The sequence below is a fragment of the Lycorma delicatula genome, chromosome 6, assembly GCF_047948215.1.
Source record: "Lycorma delicatula isolate Av1 chromosome 6, ASM4794821v1, whole genome shotgun sequence".
Classification (NCBI taxonomy): Eukaryota; Metazoa; Arthropoda; class Insecta; order Hemiptera; family Fulgoridae; genus Lycorma; species Lycorma delicatula.
This window is the reverse complement of record NC_134460.1, coordinates 143,697,764-143,719,106: the sequence shown is the minus strand read 5'-3', so window position 1 is coordinate 143,719,106 and position 21,343 is coordinate 143,697,764. Positions and strand designations below refer to the sequence as shown.

At 29.6% G+C, this 21,343-nt stretch overlaps 1 protein-coding gene across 1 annotated transcript in view; it reads right to left on the bottom strand.

Annotated features, from left to right (window-relative positions):
* LOC142326317 (uncharacterized) overlaps positions 1 to 21,343 on the bottom strand; it is a 117,934-nt gene that overhangs the window by 44,465 nt on the left and 52,126 nt on the right. The window contains exons 7-12 of the mRNA XM_075368720.1: positions 19,825 to 19,995; positions 14,004 to 14,110; positions 9,087 to 9,236; positions 5,459 to 5,555; positions 1,859 to 2,029; positions 684 to 817 (exon numbers count right to left, since the gene is read on the bottom strand). Of these exons, the coding sequence (XP_075224835.1) occupies positions 684 to 817; positions 1,859 to 2,029; positions 5,459 to 5,555; positions 9,087 to 9,236; positions 14,004 to 14,110; positions 19,825 to 19,995 (830 nt within the window). The remainder of the gene's footprint in view (positions 1 to 683; positions 818 to 1,858; positions 2,030 to 5,458; positions 5,556 to 9,086; positions 9,237 to 14,003; positions 14,111 to 19,824; positions 19,996 to 21,343) is intronic.

Genomic DNA, 21,343 nt, shown 5'->3' with positions numbered 1-21,343 from the left:
CAACCGAATTTATTGTATTAAAAACAACTGCTTTTAATATTTATAAATTCATAACATTTTTGTATTACATTTTGTTTTTAATAATAAAAGTTGATTTTTGTTTTTTTTTGTTTTTCAGAGACTTTATTAAACCAATTTTCTCAGAATTAAATTCTCTAAATATCTTGATAACAACATTTAAACATTTATTAGTCATTAAATGAAGTTACTGTACTTCAAAACTAAAAAAAAACAAGTCTTTTGTTACTGAATTTTTGTGTTTTACGTTGGATATCATGAAAAGTTCAGGAGGTACAGCTCTGGAACTGTTTTATCCAATTTTTCAGGTAAAAAACATAAGAAACCATCAAGTTTTTACATAATTATGCCTTAAAAATGTCATTATGACCATATATCACTGGAGGAACGGAAGTATGGATGAAATTTTTCACTAGCTGTAACTCAATAACAAAGCGTTGTTGATCATATGTTTGTATGAACTTTTTTCCTTATTCAAGCTCTAGAATCAGTTCCCAAACTATTTTACCTTTCCTCCTGAATCACTCTATATATCAGAAGAACTAAAATAAAAAGCAAAGATCTGTGGTGACCTTTTTTTTTAAAATAAATTCTTATACACTTTTTACTTAATTATTGTATTTTTATTCGTCACTGCCTCATAAAAATCATTGCTTAATACTCACTTCAACAGGTAAGTCATCACTGAATTCATCCCTTACACGTGCATTGGTCAACCTTTCCAGTGATACAGAAGCAACTTTGGAATTTTCTTGGACAATCTGTCCAATACGAGTTATTGAAAGCCGAATTTTAGTAGCTGAAAATAAAAAATATTGCATTATATACCACTGTATTTATCTAAAGCACATTAACAAACAAATAATTTCCTTAATAAATAATTTCAAATTATAAAGGAAATCCTAGAACTAAATTTTAAAAAAATCATCAAATGGAAGATAAGTAAAAAATAAAAAAGAAAGGTGGAAATTGATGAATGATAGGAAACATTAAAAAATAAATTAATATTTCACAAAATTAACAAAATGTTAACAATTCCTCAATTTTTCTTAATTAAAGGTAACCTTCAAGCCAAAAAGCATTTATTAATGTTATCATGATGGGGAATTAAAAGTGGCTAACACTGGGGAGAGGCAAGCTGGATCAATTCTTATATAACTTATATTGAGCTGTCAGAAATTCTCAGATCGGCCTGAAAAATTCAGGTCGATGGCCTCAGTAGTTCTGTAGTTCCTGATTCAGTAGTTCAGGTTCCTGAACTGGATAATTTTACCATCAATATTTGCAACCTAGGCAGATACACGGTCTGCCCAAGCCTATAAACAGCCCCTGGTAGTTGTCTACAGGTTTCATTACAATTTACAGCTTGCTAATAAAGTTAATTTTTATTCTTTCTATAACCCACTTTTGCTTACGACCTTGGAAATGTTTCATCCATATCTCAATGAGGAAAATGAGTTGAATGAAATATTAGAATTTCTGCAAGAATTCAACCTGGACTGGCTGAGTTCAGCCTACTTCTAAATCACTGCTATGACGATTGGGACCCAATTTGTCTCAAGAAACTTGGTATTCCTGAAGACTAATTTAACAATTTTAAAACACATGATTAGTTACTTCTAGAATAATACCGAGTAGAAAGGTATTTAAATTCAAACCATTTTAGTGTTATAATTCCTGACTACCGTATAAACCAATCATTTTTTTTATTAACATGTTGTTAATATACTGTAATTTTTAGCTAAACACTTGATTTTCCATGATCACTTAAGCACCATGTTGAAACTTCTGCTAATTAATATAAAATTAAAAAAAAAAATAATAATAAACTAAAACATACCTTTAAGTTCTTCCCTTAAATCTAATAAATTCTCTACCAGATGATCAACAGCCAGGTTTGATGGAGCACAAATCAATACTTTGGGTCTCTCTTTTAATCGATTAGCCTTTTGTCTACTAATCTGAAAGAGGTGATCAATTAAATGAATAATAACTCGCGATTTACCAGTACCTAAAAGAAAGGAAAAAAATTAAAATTACTCTTTTTTTCTTCTTTTAAATATGTATATGACACAAAGTCATCAAAAATATGTACAAAAATTTTAACATCACTTAATGAAAAATACAGAGTGTATAAATGAGATTGATAAAAATATCAGAGTTCAAACTGGAAATTTAACCCAAACTCTACAGTAAGCCACTAAGTCCAAAGTAAACACATTGTTCTAAAGCTTTCCTATTTACTTAATAGCTAAAGGAATAATTTATACCTTTAAATTAACTAATATAATTTATTACCATTTTTTTAAGTTCCAATGAAAATGACAATAACCAAAAAAATAATAGTAATCCAAAAAAATGTTTTCATTAAAATAGAACAAATTAAACTGATTTTAAAAAAACAATATTAAAATTATAGATATTTTTCACTACAATATTATGATCTGAATTTCAACTGTGTATATAAAACTGGTTTTTAACAGACAAATTTTAATGGATTTTACAGAATCGCCATTTCCCAAAGTTTTTCTCCAGATAAAAGTATTACATTGGTATTCAAATTTTACACAGTTCAGAGAACAAAATAATTCATTTTCTCTGTAGGAATAATAACACATTAATCAAGAAGCTGGACTGCCAATGAAGGAACTACATAAATAAATGGGAAAATTTCTTACTGACTTCTAACTAACTATCATTAATTATTCCACTTGACTAATTATTCCACTTTCCAAACGGCTAGAAAATTTTAACAACATAGTTACGGCTAAAAGTCTTTCAGGAAGGAGAGCAAGTTATTTTATTGATAACCCCTAAGGTATTAGAAGTTGAAAAATGATGCAGACCAGAAGAATTAGAAACCGTGAACATAAGAGAGTAGTCTACCACTAAGAGAGTTTTATTGCACTGTATGAGCCATTATGATAAATTCAAAATAAAAAAAGCTTTCTGTGGTTTTATGAACAGAATACATATGTGCTGAGTTAAAATATAAAAAATAAAAATAATTTTAACAATAACATTATGTTATGTTTTATTTTATATATATTCCAGCAGAAAATACTCTTAAGCTAATAACTTTTATTTAAGAATAATAAGTAGCTTGGCGATATTTAGTGATAATAAATTATTAACACGCATCAGTTAAATAACTGAACGCTTCAATGCAGATTATCTATAATAGATATTATGTGGTAATATAAGATGTAGTATTCAAATCTGCCTAAAGTTACAGTCAGTATTATCTAGATCTTATTGTCAAGGTTTAAACCAGAAGTTTTTCATAAGATTTTCTCTAAAAAAAAATGTCATATCAGTAATTTATTAGCTACCTCACAAATGATCAGGTAAGATACTGGACAACACTACCTGAAAAACTGATATCAGACTTTTTCTCTACTTTTAGATGAGACATATTAGATCTGGAGGATCAGAATAGGAGAAAAAATTTTCCCACACATGAGACAAAGAAGAAAGGGTCCCTAAAGGTATGTAGATTAACATATACAAATATCTTATCCCTAATTTTTTTCTATTAACAAATTATTGTAAAAAAAAAATCATTTTTTTTCTTTCTTCTTTATATATCAGTTATTTATTAAAATAGCAAAATGCTGCTGGTACCATCAGAAAGATGAGAAAATCTTATACAATTTTTCTAGTGAGCACTTTTTTCTATGGCCAATAGATTCAGCAGTATTTATAAACAAAAAGCCACTCACTAAGTAAGCCTACTTAGTGAGCGGCTTTTTGTTTTGCCAAATCTGTTGGTTGTAGAAAACAGTACTCAGTAGCAAAATTGTGTGGAATTTTCTCAGCCTTCCAATGGCTATTTTAATAATTAATATACAAGGGTTGTCTGTAAAGTTTTGAGCCTCAACATGAAGATGGCAGCGTTCGTTAACAAAAGTTAGGGAATGTATTCATACATGTGTTGAAAGGCACTCACTAAAATTTCAGCCATTTTGGACACTCAGTTGTTGTTTGATAATCGTTTGAGTAAGTTATTGTGAGTGTTTTTGTGAAAATAGAAAAAATCAAATATTGTGCTGTGATTAAAATACTTACATTTGAAAACCAATAAGCCTACACAAATTAAAACCAAGCTGGATGCTATTTAAGGGGACTACGTCCCATCATTTACCACCATGAAAAGATGGGCAGCTGAATTTAAACATGGTCATACCAGCTTGGTTGATGATGAGCATTCGGGCCAAAAACTGCAATCACCACCGATATTATTGAAAAAATTCACCTAATGGTACTGGACGACCAACAAAATAAGGTTACAGATAGAAGAGTTATTGGCATATCGAAAAAACGTGTTTGTCATACATTAACTGAAGAATTGGATATGCATAAGCTATCCGCACGTTGGGTGCCGTGTTTGCTCACTTTGGACCAAAAACGATTCGAATGAACATTTCCAAGGCCCAGCTGGAGCAGTTTAAGAAAAACGAGTCAGATTTTTTTTGCATTGATTCATAACTGTAGATGAAACATGGATCCACGACTACACTCCTGAGATGAAACAACAGTCAAAATGGTAGATTGCAAAGGTTGAACCTGCTCCGAAAAATGCTAATATAATTCCATCACTGAGAAGGTGATGACAACTGTTTTTTGGGATAGTAACTGAATTTTGTTTATTGATTATCTTCAAAAAGGTAAAATAATAACGGGACAGTATTAGGCATCTTTACTTGAAAGTTGAGGTCAAAAATTGCAAAAAAACAACCACACTTGAAGAAGAAAATGCTTTTCCATCAGGACAATGTACCTGCTCACACTTTGACAGTCGCCATGGCTAAAATTCATAAATTGCACTTTGAATTGGTTGACCACTCACTGTATTCATCAGATCTGGCCCCAAGAGACTTTTTCTTATTTTCTAACCATAAAGTTTTGCTTGGAGGAAAGAGATTTTCATTGGACAAGGAGGTTATCGCATACGTATTTTGTGGAAAAAGATGTCAGTTACAATTTGGAAGGATTAAAGAGGTGAGGGCACTGCAAAAAAGGTGTATCGACTTGAAAGGAGTGTTGAAAAATAAAGCTATATTTGACAGAAAAAATATGTCTTTCTATGTAAGGCTCAAAACTTTTCAGACAACCCTCGTGTTAATGAAAAATCAAATGAAAGCTGAAAAACCAATTTTTTTACAATAATCTTTTAATAAAAAAATTAGCAATAGACTATTTTTATAAACAGTTTCATGCATTAATCCACACACCTTTAGGGACCCTTTCCACTTGGTCTCATGCTTAGGAAAAGCTTTTCTCCAATTTTGACCCTACAGATCTAATATGCCTCATCTATTTGAGGTATAATTGTCTATTTGAGGACAATTTGAGGTATAATATACAGTTATAATTAAAAATGTATAATGATCTTTTCTTAACTAATTTTATTACAGACAGTTTTCACTATTTAATTTACCAGGTGGTCCATGAATTAAAGCGATATTAGGTTTAGTTCCCAGACACAATTTTGTACATTTAATAATAGCTTCTTGCTGTGAAGAGTTCAGAGAATTCTGTAACACAGAAAATAAAATATCAACGCATTGTAACAAATAAAATTGTAAAAAATGAGAGCACAGAAAATAATGTAAGAAATATAACACAGTAACTTCTTCTTCTTCCACTTTTCCACTTTAACTGGAGCGAAGTACATCTTTTATAACAATTCTTTTCATTTCTTTGTTGCTTTCCCTTACACCAACCAGTCCTCTTGTACTCAGTTAAAAATTTCTTATATTTTATATTCTTCTTTTTCTATGTCTTAACAATTTTTTTCACCCTCCGTCAGCTTACTAGCTAAATATTAAAAACTTTTAACCACTTCAAGAACTTTATCTTGTACGTTTGGCTTTTTCTTTTCTGGTTACCATTAATGTTTTTCTCTTTTATTTATTTACTTTCATACCCAAAAACTACAATCCTTTCATGCCACAAAAGAATAATTCTCTGAACCTTATTTTCATTTCCATCCCATATGAGGTCATTAGTAATCAACTATACTTTCCTTCCCTCCTCTTCTCCTAGTCTTACCTCCATTTCAACACTAATTCATGTCATAAACAGAATTTTAGAAAGTAGATTCCCCATCTCAAGTAAGTTTAACTTAAACCACTCTCAGAAACCCGTCTGTTTTCACACTTTTGGCACACTGTCTTGCCCATTCTTATTACCTTCTTTCCTACTCCTTTTGGAGGAAATAAGGGATTCGTTTACAGGGCTTGGTAAAACCTTCTAAATTAATTTTATTGAGGTGCTGTCACATGCTTTTTTACATCCAAAAATGCTATTAACAAATTCTTTACAAAAATTATAATTTATTTCATGAGAACTCCCCACCCGACTTTCAATCAGTTGTACAGTAAATTGATAGGTAGGAACATTAAATTATAAAAAAAAACCTTTTATATTTACTTTTTTTTTGACCAATAATTCTATAATGCTTATTTGGCTAAAACAAAAATTCCATTTAATCTGTTTTCAATTTATTCAACTTTTTTTCAGATTTGATTGACGTAAATCATTATTTTTTGTTTTTATATATTGTGACTTAGTATAAGAAGACATGATCACCATCAGAAAGACTAGTTTAATCTGTTATTATGAATAAACACTCCTTAACATCTACCAAAGTCACAGCATTTTCCTTAAAAATTCTTTAACCCACTGGTGACTGAATATTTAGATTTTTTTTTAACTCTCAAGAACTGAATATTTTTAGACTTTACAACTTTTCTCTTAATGCTATGTATATTAATAGAATAATGGAATGTAAATGTAAAAAGACGCTTTACTTACCTTTTCTAATTGATGAAACCTCGTACTAAATGGCATTTTTAAGTCTAAAATTAATGTTTTTTTTTTTATAATACACAGTTCTAATAATTTAATTTGGTGTGTACACTTTTGAAACAATTGTCATTTTAAATGTTATAGTACACAACACGTTTTACACTGGTACACTACTTCTGAGTGTTTACTGTGAGCTGCACAAACTCTACATTTTCTAGATAGCCTCTGTTTTGTTGTAGCTGAGATTTTTCAATGAAATGACCCCATTGTTTGGCCTGCAAGCGTAATGGGTTATCACCTGATGTGGACAGTCTTCCAATCCCACAACTGTGTTCACGAAGCGTTACAGATTCTAAAACCTGTTTCGCTACATTTAGGTGAAAATCAGTGAAGTTTTGCTTTTTACCAGTAGCTAGATTGTGAATGACACTGGCATTGTGTAAACAAAGATCAAATAAATAAAAAAAACAATTTTTTGCACCCCTTTGCATAGCACTGCATTACAGAGTAAGCAAAGAGTTTCTGGTCTTACCTGTCTACACCACACAAAAATTGGTTGTAATTAGTTACAACATTTGGTTTTAACACTACCTTGGGGTTTAATTTTCATTTTCCTCTTTGTGGAACCACTTCCACAAAATCTGGACAATCATGGAGGGAAGAAAGCATTACTACATCTTTTCTGTCTTCCGTAAGTCACACAATGAATTATTGCAAGTTGAAAATGTGATTTTACCTTTTTTCAATTTGGTCTTCAACATTTCCTTGATTACAATTTTTCTTTGCAGTACCAACAGCAAATGTACAAACAGCAGAAGTTGTTGAACTTCTGCTGTTTGTACATTTGCTGTTGAAAAAGGTTCGGGGAAGAATACCAACTGTCCATGTACAGAACCCGGCCTTCATTGAATAAATCATTACATAATTGTAAAACTACTGATTCACTAACACTAAAATTACTTACAGTAGGTTCTGGATTTTCTTTACCTAATTATTTTAAAATTATAACAATATCCATATTCTGCATCACACATTTTATAAATCTTTATACCAAAACAGGCTCGTTTGGAAGGATTGAACTGAATATAAGAAAGCCTCCCACAAAAAGCCAATAGGCTTTTACCAATACAAATATCTTTGTTAGGAGTATATACTTTTTTAAATTTATCTGCTAAATAATTATTTATCTACAAAATTAAATAATTATTGGACAACCTACAAATTAAGTCATTGCTCAATTTTTTGTGAAACAGTTACCTGAAACAAATACAAGTTTATTTCTAAAAATCTTTATTTTTCTTCTTCCAATGATATGACAGATAAATGCAATAAAATAAGGCCTATTATTGATTATTTAATAAATAAATTTAAAAAGTATATACTTCTAACAAAGATATATGTATTGATGAAAGCCTATTGGCTGGTTGTCCAATAATTATTTAATTTTGATTTTTTATACTGTGACATAAGAGAAATAAGAGAAAAATAAGTTTTTAGTTCATCAGGAGTTACATTCGCCCATTTATTGTTATTGTTTAGCCTAGCATAAGCATTTGATTCCAAAACAACTTGGTGCCAGAAAGTTTCATCTAAAAATTGATTGACTACATCTAATTCTTTACTTATATTAGTAAGACAACTCCCTCTTATAGGATTAACTCCCACATTACCAGTAAATGGAATTTACATTATTTTTTTCTTGTTTCCAGTACCAACTGGATTTGTTTCGGTTAGAAGAATCTTCGTTTATTTCACTGCCACTGTCACTACAATCTTCATTATCAGAACATTCACTAATTACAACACTATCATTATTGGATTCATTCAAAAAATTATCTATAAACACATCAAAATCATCATTTAATGGGCAAATGTGAGCAGAACAATAAGCCGCTACAATAAACACTGTGCACTTAACATCAGAATTGTAAAAGATTAGGTTCTAAGAGGATTGTATGTGAGGGAAAACATTTCTCTGCATAGATAAAAGAATAAAAAATACAGTAAATCAGTTTGTACAACAAAATCTGTTGGTAAAGTTAAGAAATATATCTTTAAATATCAAGATGGGCAATGCCCATTTTCCGGCATATCAATTCGCTAAGATTTAGGACGGGCACTGTCCGTCCATCTTCACCAATGGGTTAAAGAAATATAAAATAAATTACAGTATTACACTCAATTTTCAGCAATCAAATTAAAATTACTAACACATTAAAATTTAATTTTTAAAGTTTGGGATTTTAAAAACTTACAATACATGGTAGTTTTTTAAATTCAAGAGGAAGTTCTGGTACAGAAAAGTCATAACTTCCAGGATTTAATATTGCTGGTAACAATGGTGTTTTTGGTAAAGAAGATATAGATGAAAATAACCTCAATGTTGGACGGATGAATGAAATAACCTGTAAAAAAAAAAAATAATTTTTAAATTATTCCATTTTTTCCAGTTTCTCCATCATTTCTGTGAAATGTTGAAATCTGTAAAAATTTCTATACCATTTTTTCTTCAGTTTTCAAAATCAGACCATAAACTGAAAGTGTATAATGTTTGTTGCCAGTGAAATAATTGAGAAACTACTTCAGTTAGATGGCCATAAACTGATACTTGAATTTATTTTTATGTTTGTGATGTGCCTTAAATAATATTTTCCTTTCTTCATACTGTTTCTACTGTAGCCAAATTTAAGCTTACAGCAAACATCAACTTGCTTATTCCCCATCTTTTAATGCCAGACTAATTAAAATATTTTTTCAAAGAAATAATTATACGTTAACTAATCTCAAAAAAATCTAACCTCAATTGAAGATCATAATGTACGTATAGTGTACTGCAGTTACACTACAAAAAATAAGAACTGCTGTTCTGATTCATAGATTCAGTAATAATGGTAACTTTAAGAGTGAAAGTTACATTCAACTATCTGCTATTAACTATTCTTAAAAAAAAAATTCTCTTCAAAAAAAGTCCTATTTTGAAGTTTCATTATTAAACAGCTCTTTTACAGAGTTACACACTAAATTTCTGTATTTAGTAACAGTTACTGCAAGATTATCTGAATTGTGCAAAACCAGACATCTTTAAAATGTTCACCACAGATCAGTACACCTGTCAGCTGAAGCAATGAATTTATTTATATACATCGCTTTGGTACACCAGTGTGCCACTGCATATTATGTTTGATAGGCATTTCAGCATATCAGTATACCAAATGATTCGACTGAAACTTCTGGCAAGTGGCCTATGCCCATCAACATAAGAACTGCAAGAAATTTTCTCATTTCATTCACATTAGTATCGACCTGTTTAAATTATTTTTTATTTTTTCTGGCTTCTTTACTCAAACACTGACTAGTGAAATGATTAGTTCCAGTAACAATAAAATCTAATATATCCTCTGATAAAAACAGAAAACAGCTCAAATGGATTTTCCGTTGAACTGTCAGATCTTAAGTATTGTCATCATCTTGAAATACCTTCCAGGAATTTACATATAAATTAGTAATAGGAGACCAATCAGGCTAGTTTATTGTTGATTAATTTTCACTTGATTCTGATGTATGAGAGTTAGCTGAAGAATACAAATCACTTACCACGTTGTCCTGATAATCCTGGTTTTCGTCAGTGTTATCAAAAAAATCTTCTTCAGTAGATGTATAGACAAAAGTACTGGTGCTCAGATTAACGGTTGAAGTGCTGGTCTGAGTAGTAATTGTAACACATGGCTGAATAACTGATTACTGGGTTCAGAGAAATCTACAGAATTATTTTCTGCTAAATCAAATGTGAACTTGACAGATTCAGTAGATAAATAAGAAGTTGGTATTACAATTGGACTATTTCCAATGTCAGGTTCTTCATCACTTGATGCTGATAACCCTAATTTTTTCATCATCAGTACACTTTGACCAACAGGAATAATTTTTTTTAGGTACTTCTATTCAGTAAAATAAAAAGAAATTAATAAAAAAAAATCACAAAATAAAGAAATGAACACTGTCAAAATGAACACAAAGACTAGTCACATCTGGTAGACAAATACAACTGACATTAAGGTTGTCAGTAAACAAAGGTTCGACATGTAGGTGTGCAGCTCCACCACCATTTTTAACTATTCAAGCCAGTAAGCCTGTATACCTAAGTGACTCAGTATAACAAATAGCCAGCGTAGCACACCTGAATACCAATGCAGTACTTTTGTAGATCAAAGCTTAACACAGGTGTCCAGAGAATTTTTTGGGAATAAAACAAAAAAGTTTCACAAAACTAATACAAATAACTAATAAATATACTATTTCAAATGCATTTTTTGAAAAAACTAGACATCTGTTGGGAACCCTTTGTGACATCAAACATCTTTCTATTAAAAGCAGGGGAAAATGTGCTGATGGGAACATGTTAAATACAATTGGGTAAGGATTTTAATACTTAAATCAAGATTGCAGGACTTAAGAAATGTTGTAAGGCCACAGGAAAATTTCATTTACATGTCACAAGGCTAATGGACAAAAGAAAAATACAATTTTCCCCTAAAACTACATATTAATCTTAAAAAATCTGTGAAACCACTCTACTCCAAACAAATAATCTCACTATGTCATAATATCAGTTAATATCATATTTCAGTTTTAGTATTAGCAAGTTCTTTTATTTTATCGTCTATCTCACTTTCTACTTTTGTTTTTTTTGTCTATTTCACTCTTGTCTTTTTTGTATTTATTTTGCAATGGTTAGACTGAAAACAAGGAGAAGACCACAAGTATGAGAAAATGTTTGATCCATAGCAAGGATAAAAGTATTATTGGTAATGTTACTAAATACTTTAATGAAGAGAAAAACACATGTAGATTACTCCATCTACTTCAATATACTATACTATTTTTACAACATGTAAAGTCAAGTTGATTATGCTGTAGATTAACATTACATCTGAACTTGATTAGCACAGCACTGTGATCATCACATCACAGTGCTGTGTTGATCAAGTCCAGATGTAATGTTAATTTGGTCATGAAGAAGCTCGGCAAACCATTCCGCCTATCTTCCATCAACTTATTCTCGCCCAATATTCTTACTATTTTATTGTTACATCTGACTGCCTTTCTTTTTTTTCTATAAGAATTGCTTTGCTTCCTTTATCAGATTTTGGGATCTATTTCAAACGATTCTCTTTTCTTTTTGTAGCTACTTATATTCTTCACTTTTATGGCATATCTGCATTCATCATCAAACTATTTCTATTCTGCTGCTGCTTTTCTTTCCACTGTGGTCTATTTTTATATCTTCAATCAGTCATTTTGATTTGTCTTGTACAAATTTATTATTTTTAACTTGAGTCTATTATCATCCATTACTTCTTCTCTTAAGTGGCAGGCTCAAGTGGTAGCTCTTAAGTGGTCACATTAATATGATTAATGCATTTCTATACCTTTATTTACACATTCTTTTAGGCAGACTTTACATATTTTTTTTATTCATATATTTCAACAGACCTTTCTGGCTTTCTTTGAAATTATAAACTCCATTCTTGCCTGCTCTTTTTCCAGACTGCTATAGTGCACAGGGTAAGATTTTTGGTTCTAAACCTTACCATCAACCTGGAGAACCAGGTGATTTTATATCAGGATTGTCTCACTCTACTTTTGATAAACCAATACTTAGTTCCTAGGTAGTAGTAGTATTAGAGTGATACTTATTATTCTGTGAAAGGTCATTTCACATTTCTCTTCTAGCACCCACATTTATGAGGTAATCCACTATCTGCCTCCTGCATACACAACTTTCCCAAGGAAAGTTAGGAAAGTTGTGTATGTAACTTGGCTATCCCAAGGAAAAATACTGATAGCAGATGTTAAAAAACTAATAATAATAATAATTTAATTTTGATAATTAAGTGTCTGAGAAAGAGAATTTAATTTAATCTAGATGGGGAGTGAGCGCAACGTCATCTTTTATTCGTCCATGAACCAGTATACTTCACCTACTAATTAGTTAATAGAATATATATGATTTTACAAAATATGGAACAAATAAGAAATAGCTAAAATATGAAACATAGACCTAACATTTCCAACTTAAAGGCTTATGCATGAATACTGTTAAAATTTATCAGATTCCAGTGAATTAATGGCAGAGACACCTGATTAGAATGGAAGAAGGATGCCAAAAATAATTTGGAAGAAAAGCAGCTGCAATCAAAAGGAGGAAGAAACAACCAAAAATGAGGTGGATGTACATGAATGATGTGATGTTAAGAAATATCTTGTAAGGATAAATGCTAGAGGACTGTAAATTACTTCAAAGAATGAGGGGAGGGCATTTAGACAGATTGCAAAGGAAGATTACCATGAACTATAGTGGTCTGCATACTCAGTACTACTTCTATAAACATATATAAGGAAATTGGAAATCCATCAGTAATGTCAAAATATTTTGGTAAATAGATAAAAAATCAGCTTTTTCCACTTTTCCCTGTATGTTTAATATTTTCACAACATTAAAAAGAAAATAAAATTTAATTGAGAACATAATTTAGAACATGAAAACGATATGATTATCACCTCAAATGCTGATAAAAATAAAGCATTCTATTGCAACTACAATCTCTTAATGTATTATGAAACTATTGTATTTTACACTGTAATTTGAAAAGACATTTTTCAGCAAAAATTTCAATAATTTAAAAGCATTATTTCCCTGATGCAATCATTTTACTAATTATACTTGTTTGTTAATTGTATTTTTGTTATTGTTTTTTATTACTTATGTAACTAAATCTTAAATTTATTAAAATTTAATGTAGCATAATTAGACTTTTGTTTATTGTTTATTATTCTGTATAGAACTTAATAAAATGTTACTACCTGCATTCAACTTTACATACTCTCTTTATAACAAGTATTAACTCTTTTGAAAGACATGACATGATTATTTAATTAAAAATTATGATCAAATTTACATTTTCAAAATGTAATGTTTTTTTATATAAAATAAAAACACTTCCAGAATTGTAAAAATATATTGAATAAACAAGAATTTTCTTTTTTCTATTTAAATCTCTTGAAAACCAATCTAAGTTATAACAATATTACAGGTTTTTCATTAATAAACTACCAGTAGAATGTAATACTTTTCAACAAAAAAAGTGAATAGATAAATAAAAGATACTTACTTTTAAATTAATATCAACAGTCCGATCAATAGTTCCATCATCACTGAGACACGATTTTATAAGAACACTAAGGTTCAAACGTTTCATATTCCTGCTCCGTCCATTTACTATAAAAAAAAAATATAAGTGACCACAAATTGTCAACATTACAATAAGATACAAATAATACTGACTTTGTATAATAGGGTCAATAATGTTTATAACAAGCTTGAAGTGACTTTGCTTGTATTACTAGATTATATCCAGCTTCCAATCGCACCTAGTAATTCAGAAAAATTAAAACTTTAGGTAATCCTTTTGAACATTAATGAATTACATGTGATTAATGCAATAAGTTTATTTTTTTCATTTTTTACTCAATGAAACATGTACAAAAGAGTACCCATAAATAACTGGAAACTATACTTGGTGCAAAATCTACACATAGTTGCAAATTCCATCACTAGGTGTACTAAGTTTACAGTATTCTGTGGCAGTCTAATGACTGGCATTGATCATAAGTAAGACATTCTATGTCAGTTTATCTTGGTGCTACTTGAAAACAAAATTCTGCAATTTTTATGATGGGTACATACAAATTATAAAGAGCAGAATGTGCAATAAATTTTGTTTCCTCTTAGCAAAAATGGTTGCTGAAGCAATAGTTATGCTAAAAAATTCTTTAAGAGGAAGCATTAAGTAAAACACTGGTCTACAAGTGCGTTTTCACATTTAAAATGAGAAAAAATGTTGCTTGAAAGATTAATAAAATCTGGCTGACCTTCCACAATTAGGAATGATGAAAACTTCAAAAAAATTTGCAATGCAAAGGAAAACCTTTTGTTTCATGGAAAAAGTCAAAAATAAATTTCTTCTGAAATCTACAAAATATTCACAAAATGAAAATAGTAAATATTACAATTGTATTTAAGAGTAAAATATCATATACTAATATTTAATATTAACTACTATAAGGTGGCAGTAATATTTTCAATTTTTTATAATATAATGTCTAATAGTTTTGGATACTTTGATAGATAAAGTAACTCAGAAATTTTATCTTTTTAAATGTTTATCTTTATTCTTGCAGTTTGCTTTGGACTGTAAAACTGATACACTTACAGGATCTTTTGTGAATGTCTTTGTTCAAACCAATATTATAAGCATATTTCAAATCTTGATATTCTGATATGTAAATTTCTATTGCTCTTGGAATTTTGTTTTTCATTACAATACTCAATTTTCAACATTATACAATACAATATTCATATTGTATTTTAATTACATGCAATATTCATATTAAGTAACTGTGCTTGTTTTTCCTCATCTCAAAGTTGTTACTAGCCATTTCTAAACGTCAAATAATGGTTTTATTTCTAATAGAAAAAGTTTTTTTTTTTAAGAATAGTAAAAACTGTTTTAATAGCAAACAATTACACAAACTGTATTTTAAACAGGTGAATTGTTCAAATGAATTACAAAACATATTAGACATTAATTTAAATAAAAACTTATGAAAAAAATCGTTATGCAAGAGTAAAATTAATGGAACTTCATAAACTACATTCTATAATTTTTTTTTCTTAAAAAATGAATTAATAATCTGAAGTAATATAAAATCTGAAACAAAATACCAGATGAAAAAGTATTATTATTAAAATAGTGGACAAAAGCAGTGAATTATTCATTTTCTTAGTGACAAACTACTTTTAATCACAACACTGATAAACATAATTTTTGTTTCCTAACATGCGATACATGATTTTAATCTGTTTTTTATGCTGAAAACGAATATGAACTCAGAATCTTTCTATCACCCACCATTTTTGAAAAAATTTTTAATTTTAATTAAAGGATTTTTTCATTTTTCAATGTGTAGTTAGCATTTTATGCTCCTATATTGTATTTTGTTAGCTCATTGTTTATCATTTAACTTCATTAACATAATTTGTAAGCTATAAATAAACAATACTAGACAAAGAATTAAATCATATCATAGTCAGATATTATGACATCATATCTAATACTGAAGAGAGCCTTCATGGACAAGATTAATCATGCCTGTGCAGGTCAAAACATGTAGTTAAAAACACAGCTGTGTTGTTTATATTAAGCACTGAATTTAGGAATGAATTTATTTTGTTCAGTTTTGTTGTCTTAAGTTTGTTAACAGTGCAGTGTCATAATATCTTGAAATTGTGTAAATGATGCGGATGTCTTTTGTTATTATCTGGTGAGTTTACCGTAAAATAAAATAGAAAAATCATTACACCTTTAATTAAAAATGCATATCATTTGTACTTTCAGTGTAAAATTGGTGATCAGGATAAGATGTGGGCTCCACATATAGTACGCAGTAATTGTTCTGTATATAAAGGTACACAGAAGGCTTTGCCATTTGGTGTACCTATGGTTTGGTGTAAACCAAAGGATCATGTAACCGATTGTTACTTTAAACAAGTGTGTCTGGAATTTCTAGAAAATCTAAACATACTATAAAACATCCTTCATTGCAGTCTGTAATCATGCTTGTACCTCACAGTGAAATTATTCCAGTTCCTGAACCACCTGTGAATGTATGTTTCAAAAGCAGCGATGAAGAATCAGGCAGTACTGAAGAAGGCAACAATGATTTTGAATTATCTTCCAATAAACTACATGTTATATCACAAGGTGAATTAAATGACTTGGTTGGAGATTTAAATTGATCAAAAAATCAAGCTGAACTGTTAGGATCAAGACTGCAAGATTGGAATTTACTACAAAAAAATACAAAAATTTTGGGCTTTTGAAGCTGACAAAAATAACTTTCATAGTACTTTATTGATGAAAATAATTTGGTTTATTGCACAAATATTGATGAGCTTATGTTGCACTTAGGACAAGTTGGTGCCTTTTCATAAATTCGTCTAAGTATAGTTTAAAAGTGGTTCTACTACACAACAGTAACAAATAACCTTCGATATCAATCGCTTACATTAATTTGAAACACATATGATGTGATGAAAGATGTTCTTGAAAAAATAAATAATAAAAAACATAGCTGGAACATAAGAAGTGATTTGAAAGTTATAGCTACTTTGTTACGCATGCAGTAAGGCTATATTAAGTACATGTGTTTTCTTTGCAAATGGGACAACCAAGCTAGGAATAAACATTATTTACTAGAGTGGAAGAAACAAGACAAGTTAACTCCAAATGGGAAAAATATTATTCATGAGCTCTTCGTTAAACCCAAAAAAATATTTTTACCCCTTTTCCATATCAAGCTAGGGCTAATGAAAAATTTTTTAAAAGCAATGAAGAAGGACAGTCCCGTTTTTTTGTACATCAGGCAGAAATTTCCAAATGAAAGTGAAGGAAAAATTAAAGAAGGAATATTTGTTAGTCCTCAATTAAGAAAGTTGGTCAAAGAGGATGTATTTAACTCAATGTTAAATACTGTAGAAAGTGCAGCTTGGACTTCATTTAAAGATGTTTGCAAAAATTTTCTCAGCAAACAAAAATCTGACAATTACCACGATATTGTTAATCAACTTCTTACTTCATACAGAGCCATTGGATGTAATATGTCTTTGATAATGTATTTCCTCCATTCACATCGGGATTTTTTTACGGGCAATCTTGGAGATGTAAGTGATGAACACTGGGAACATTTCCACCAAGACATTTCAGTGATGGAAAGCCGCTATTATAAAGGGAAATGGAATACAAACTTGCTAGCCGATTACTATTGGACATTAATTTGGGATGTGCCTGAGGATATTTATAAAAGAAAAGCATAGCAACATTATTCTAACACAGGTATGGTTAGTTGAATAACCACAGGTGTGGTTATTCTAACACAGGTATCGTATGTATCTAACCATGCAAAATTATAATTTTTACACATCTTAACTACATTTTCCCTTAAGTTTTTTGAAGTGTAATTTATTTAAAACCAAAGGTGATAGAAAAATTGTATTTACAGATCTGTAATGTACACAAAAAAGCAATTCAAGAAATGGTATCATACTTACAGAAACATTAAATTTTTTTTGTTGTTTATCAGTGTAATCGATCCAATTTTCTTTATTAATGAGATAATGCATTCATAACTGGTCGAACTGTACAAATTGACACTGTTTTAATATAACTAAAGTTACGATTGTTGGAACAATTCAGTTTGCTAAATATTTTCACTATAATTAATTTCATTATAAGCTATAGCCACTGTATTTTTTTACAGTTTTTAATTGTAAATATAAGGAATTACTCTAAAGAATGTAAAGCTTTTATTCAGATGTCTAATAGAAAGTTTGTACCTTTAACCAGGGATCAGGTTAAAGCACATCCTTATTACCTGAAAATGGTGGGTATGGGAGATCACATTTGTGACCTATAATAAATAGATATAGGCTTATAGTTAAAATACATATTTGTCTGTCTTATTAATATTACTTAGTCTTTCATTCTGTCCTTCCTCACATTCACTAAGTAATTAACAGATTTTTATAAAACTTATTGAAAAAGCATTTTATGATCTCAGGATTAAATTTCAGATATCGTTCATCAGAAAAATTTGATGATGAATCATCCACTCATTTGAGGAATCTGGGTGATGGCAAGTCTTAGTTAATATTTAATGTACATTTTTATGTATATGTATAATGTATCTATCTCTGTGCACCCATGCACACATACAAACTCAGTAGAATTTGTTAAAAATAATTCGGTAATAACTTAAACAAGAAATAGTAAGAAATAAACTTTATTAAATATACATGCAGCAGACTTGGTTACAAATTATGTATATTGGTATATTGTTATATATTAGTATATTATTTCATAAAGAATAACAAACATTTTGAGCTGCAATGTAATTCCTGAAAATGATTTCATAAAGACCTTTAGCCACTACTAATCTACATAGTTCTACAATCAGAAATCACATTGTTTTTTACTACTCATTTTTTATATTTTAAGTATATATTTTATTTTCACAATATTTCACATTTCTGCTATGATTATCATAACTGATTTGAGTGTCATTTTCTGTCCTTCCTAGCACTGTCATGCTAACATTTGCAGTTGACACATTGCAGAGTACCTCCATTCTCAAAACTACTTTTAGTCTTTATGAGTTGGGATCATCAAAAAAATAGCAATGTTAAGCTCATTCCATTCCTCATCCCTACTGTCATGGCCTCTTCTGCTTTGTCCTTCTGCTCTAACCATCATAAAACTTCTTGAAACTGATCCTTTTGATTCTTCATTTAAAAAATTTTAAATATTACATCGTATTCGGTGTTTATTTATTCATTAATTATTTCCTGTCCTTTAGTTTGAAACATGGAAATATTCAAAAAAAATTGACAGGACATATTTAATGAGGACAGGAGATATTTAAAGAACAAATAAACACTCAATCTGATGTAATGTTAAAAAATCTAAGACTGCTAAAATGAAAAATCAAAAGGAATACTTTCAAGAAATTTTATAATCGTTAGAGCGGGAGGAACAAGGCAAAAGAGGTCATGAAAGTAGGGAGGTGGAGGAGGAGGAGCGTAACATCACTACTTATTTGATGATCCCAACTCAGGAAGACTCAATGCTGAAAGTAGTTTTGAAAATGGAGGTACTCCGACACACGTCAACCATGAATGTTAAAAGTTACAATGCTAGGAAGGGCAGAAAATAATACTCAAATCAATTATATTTTATTTCCTTGAAATATTTACACAGCCGGGTTTGAATCAGGTCTAAGTCTAAATTGACAAGTGAATTTCACTAAAAACAGTTAAGCTGTTTAGGACTGATGTGTAACATTACACGCTTTTTTTATTTTAAAAAATATACTTACAAAATCCATCATGATAAAGTTCTTGAGGATGAATTTTTATTATATCGGCACTTTCAATATAACAAAAGTAAAATGAAGTGTGTTTCTTATCCTTACTTTTTGCTGTTATGACACCTAACTCAAAAGCTTTTGGAAATACCTTTAATTTAATATCTTCTTCTGTTATGTATCCTATAAATAACATGCATCATACAATTACAAAAAATTCAAATAAAATATACTATTTTTAATAACTCTTCCTAAGATAAAATTATAAACAACAAGAAAGTTTTGAATAAGATGGAAAAAATGGGTAAACATATCTTCACATACCGATGGTTTTGCAACAGCTGGAGTGTCTCATGGAATAACATTTGAGAAATTGTAAGAAATGAAGTAAGGTAAAATGCCAACAGGCAAAAATGAGTTTACTGACCAATTTCCATACATAGTCGAAATTGTAATTACTGGGTTCACTTCATTGTTAAATGACCAAATAATTGACAAAAATACAAAAAAAAAATTAAAAATCCAATTTAGTGAACCATTGAGTTCCAATTATAACTTGTAATCATCCAAAATTCTATTTTATTTGATTTAATGAAGAATAAAATAATTTATATTATTAGGTATCCAGCACTACAAACTTTCTAATAATTACAATTTTCACAAAAGTAACAGTGGAAAGATAAAATATTTACAAAAAAAAAATCAATGGTCTTCTCATTAATTTTGTTTAACCGTGCAACAGATGCAATAAAAAATGCATTACAGTGAAAAATCAACCTAACTAAACCAGGTTTCTAATAGAAAAGTACACTCTATAAACTAAAAATAGGTGTATTCCAAAATTGAATCCTTTCTACATCTATAATTACCCATTGCATCAGATTGTTGAACCATTAAGATTCTATGTTATTCCAAATAATAAATATCCTATTAGGATACTATTCTTATGGTCTTTATGAGCTATTACAATAACATTTTACTTATGGGCATTAGTTATTACAAGTACGAAATTGTTAAAACTGATAACATTAAAAATGAGTTTCATGGCATAAGGGGTAAGCAAAAAGTATACACCACTTCAATACTTCGACAAATCTGGAAAGCCTGGACCTGAAAAGAAATGATTTATTCATTAACATTCATCATAATGAGATATCAATTTCTATATTTTTTCATTACAGAAAAAATCAACTGGTGAAAAAACCATTATCGTATTATTATTCATTTGCTGAACCAAAGATATGATTTGTCACATCTGTTGAAAAAAGTGACAGCAGAAACAAACCTCTTCAAATGAATAAACACTTTAAAGTAATAAAACTAGATATTACATGCAATTCATTGTTTCAACCCAAATAATACAATGCTTCTGGTCTGAAAATTTTACAGCTGGCTGTATATCATCTTGAAGTAACATTATCTTGCTAGTACGCATAATGTCCCTTTTTTTAATATATTCTTCAAGATCTTACAGGAGAAGGCCATGTATACAGATGTGCCTCGAAACATTGTAATGGGTAAAAATCCTTTT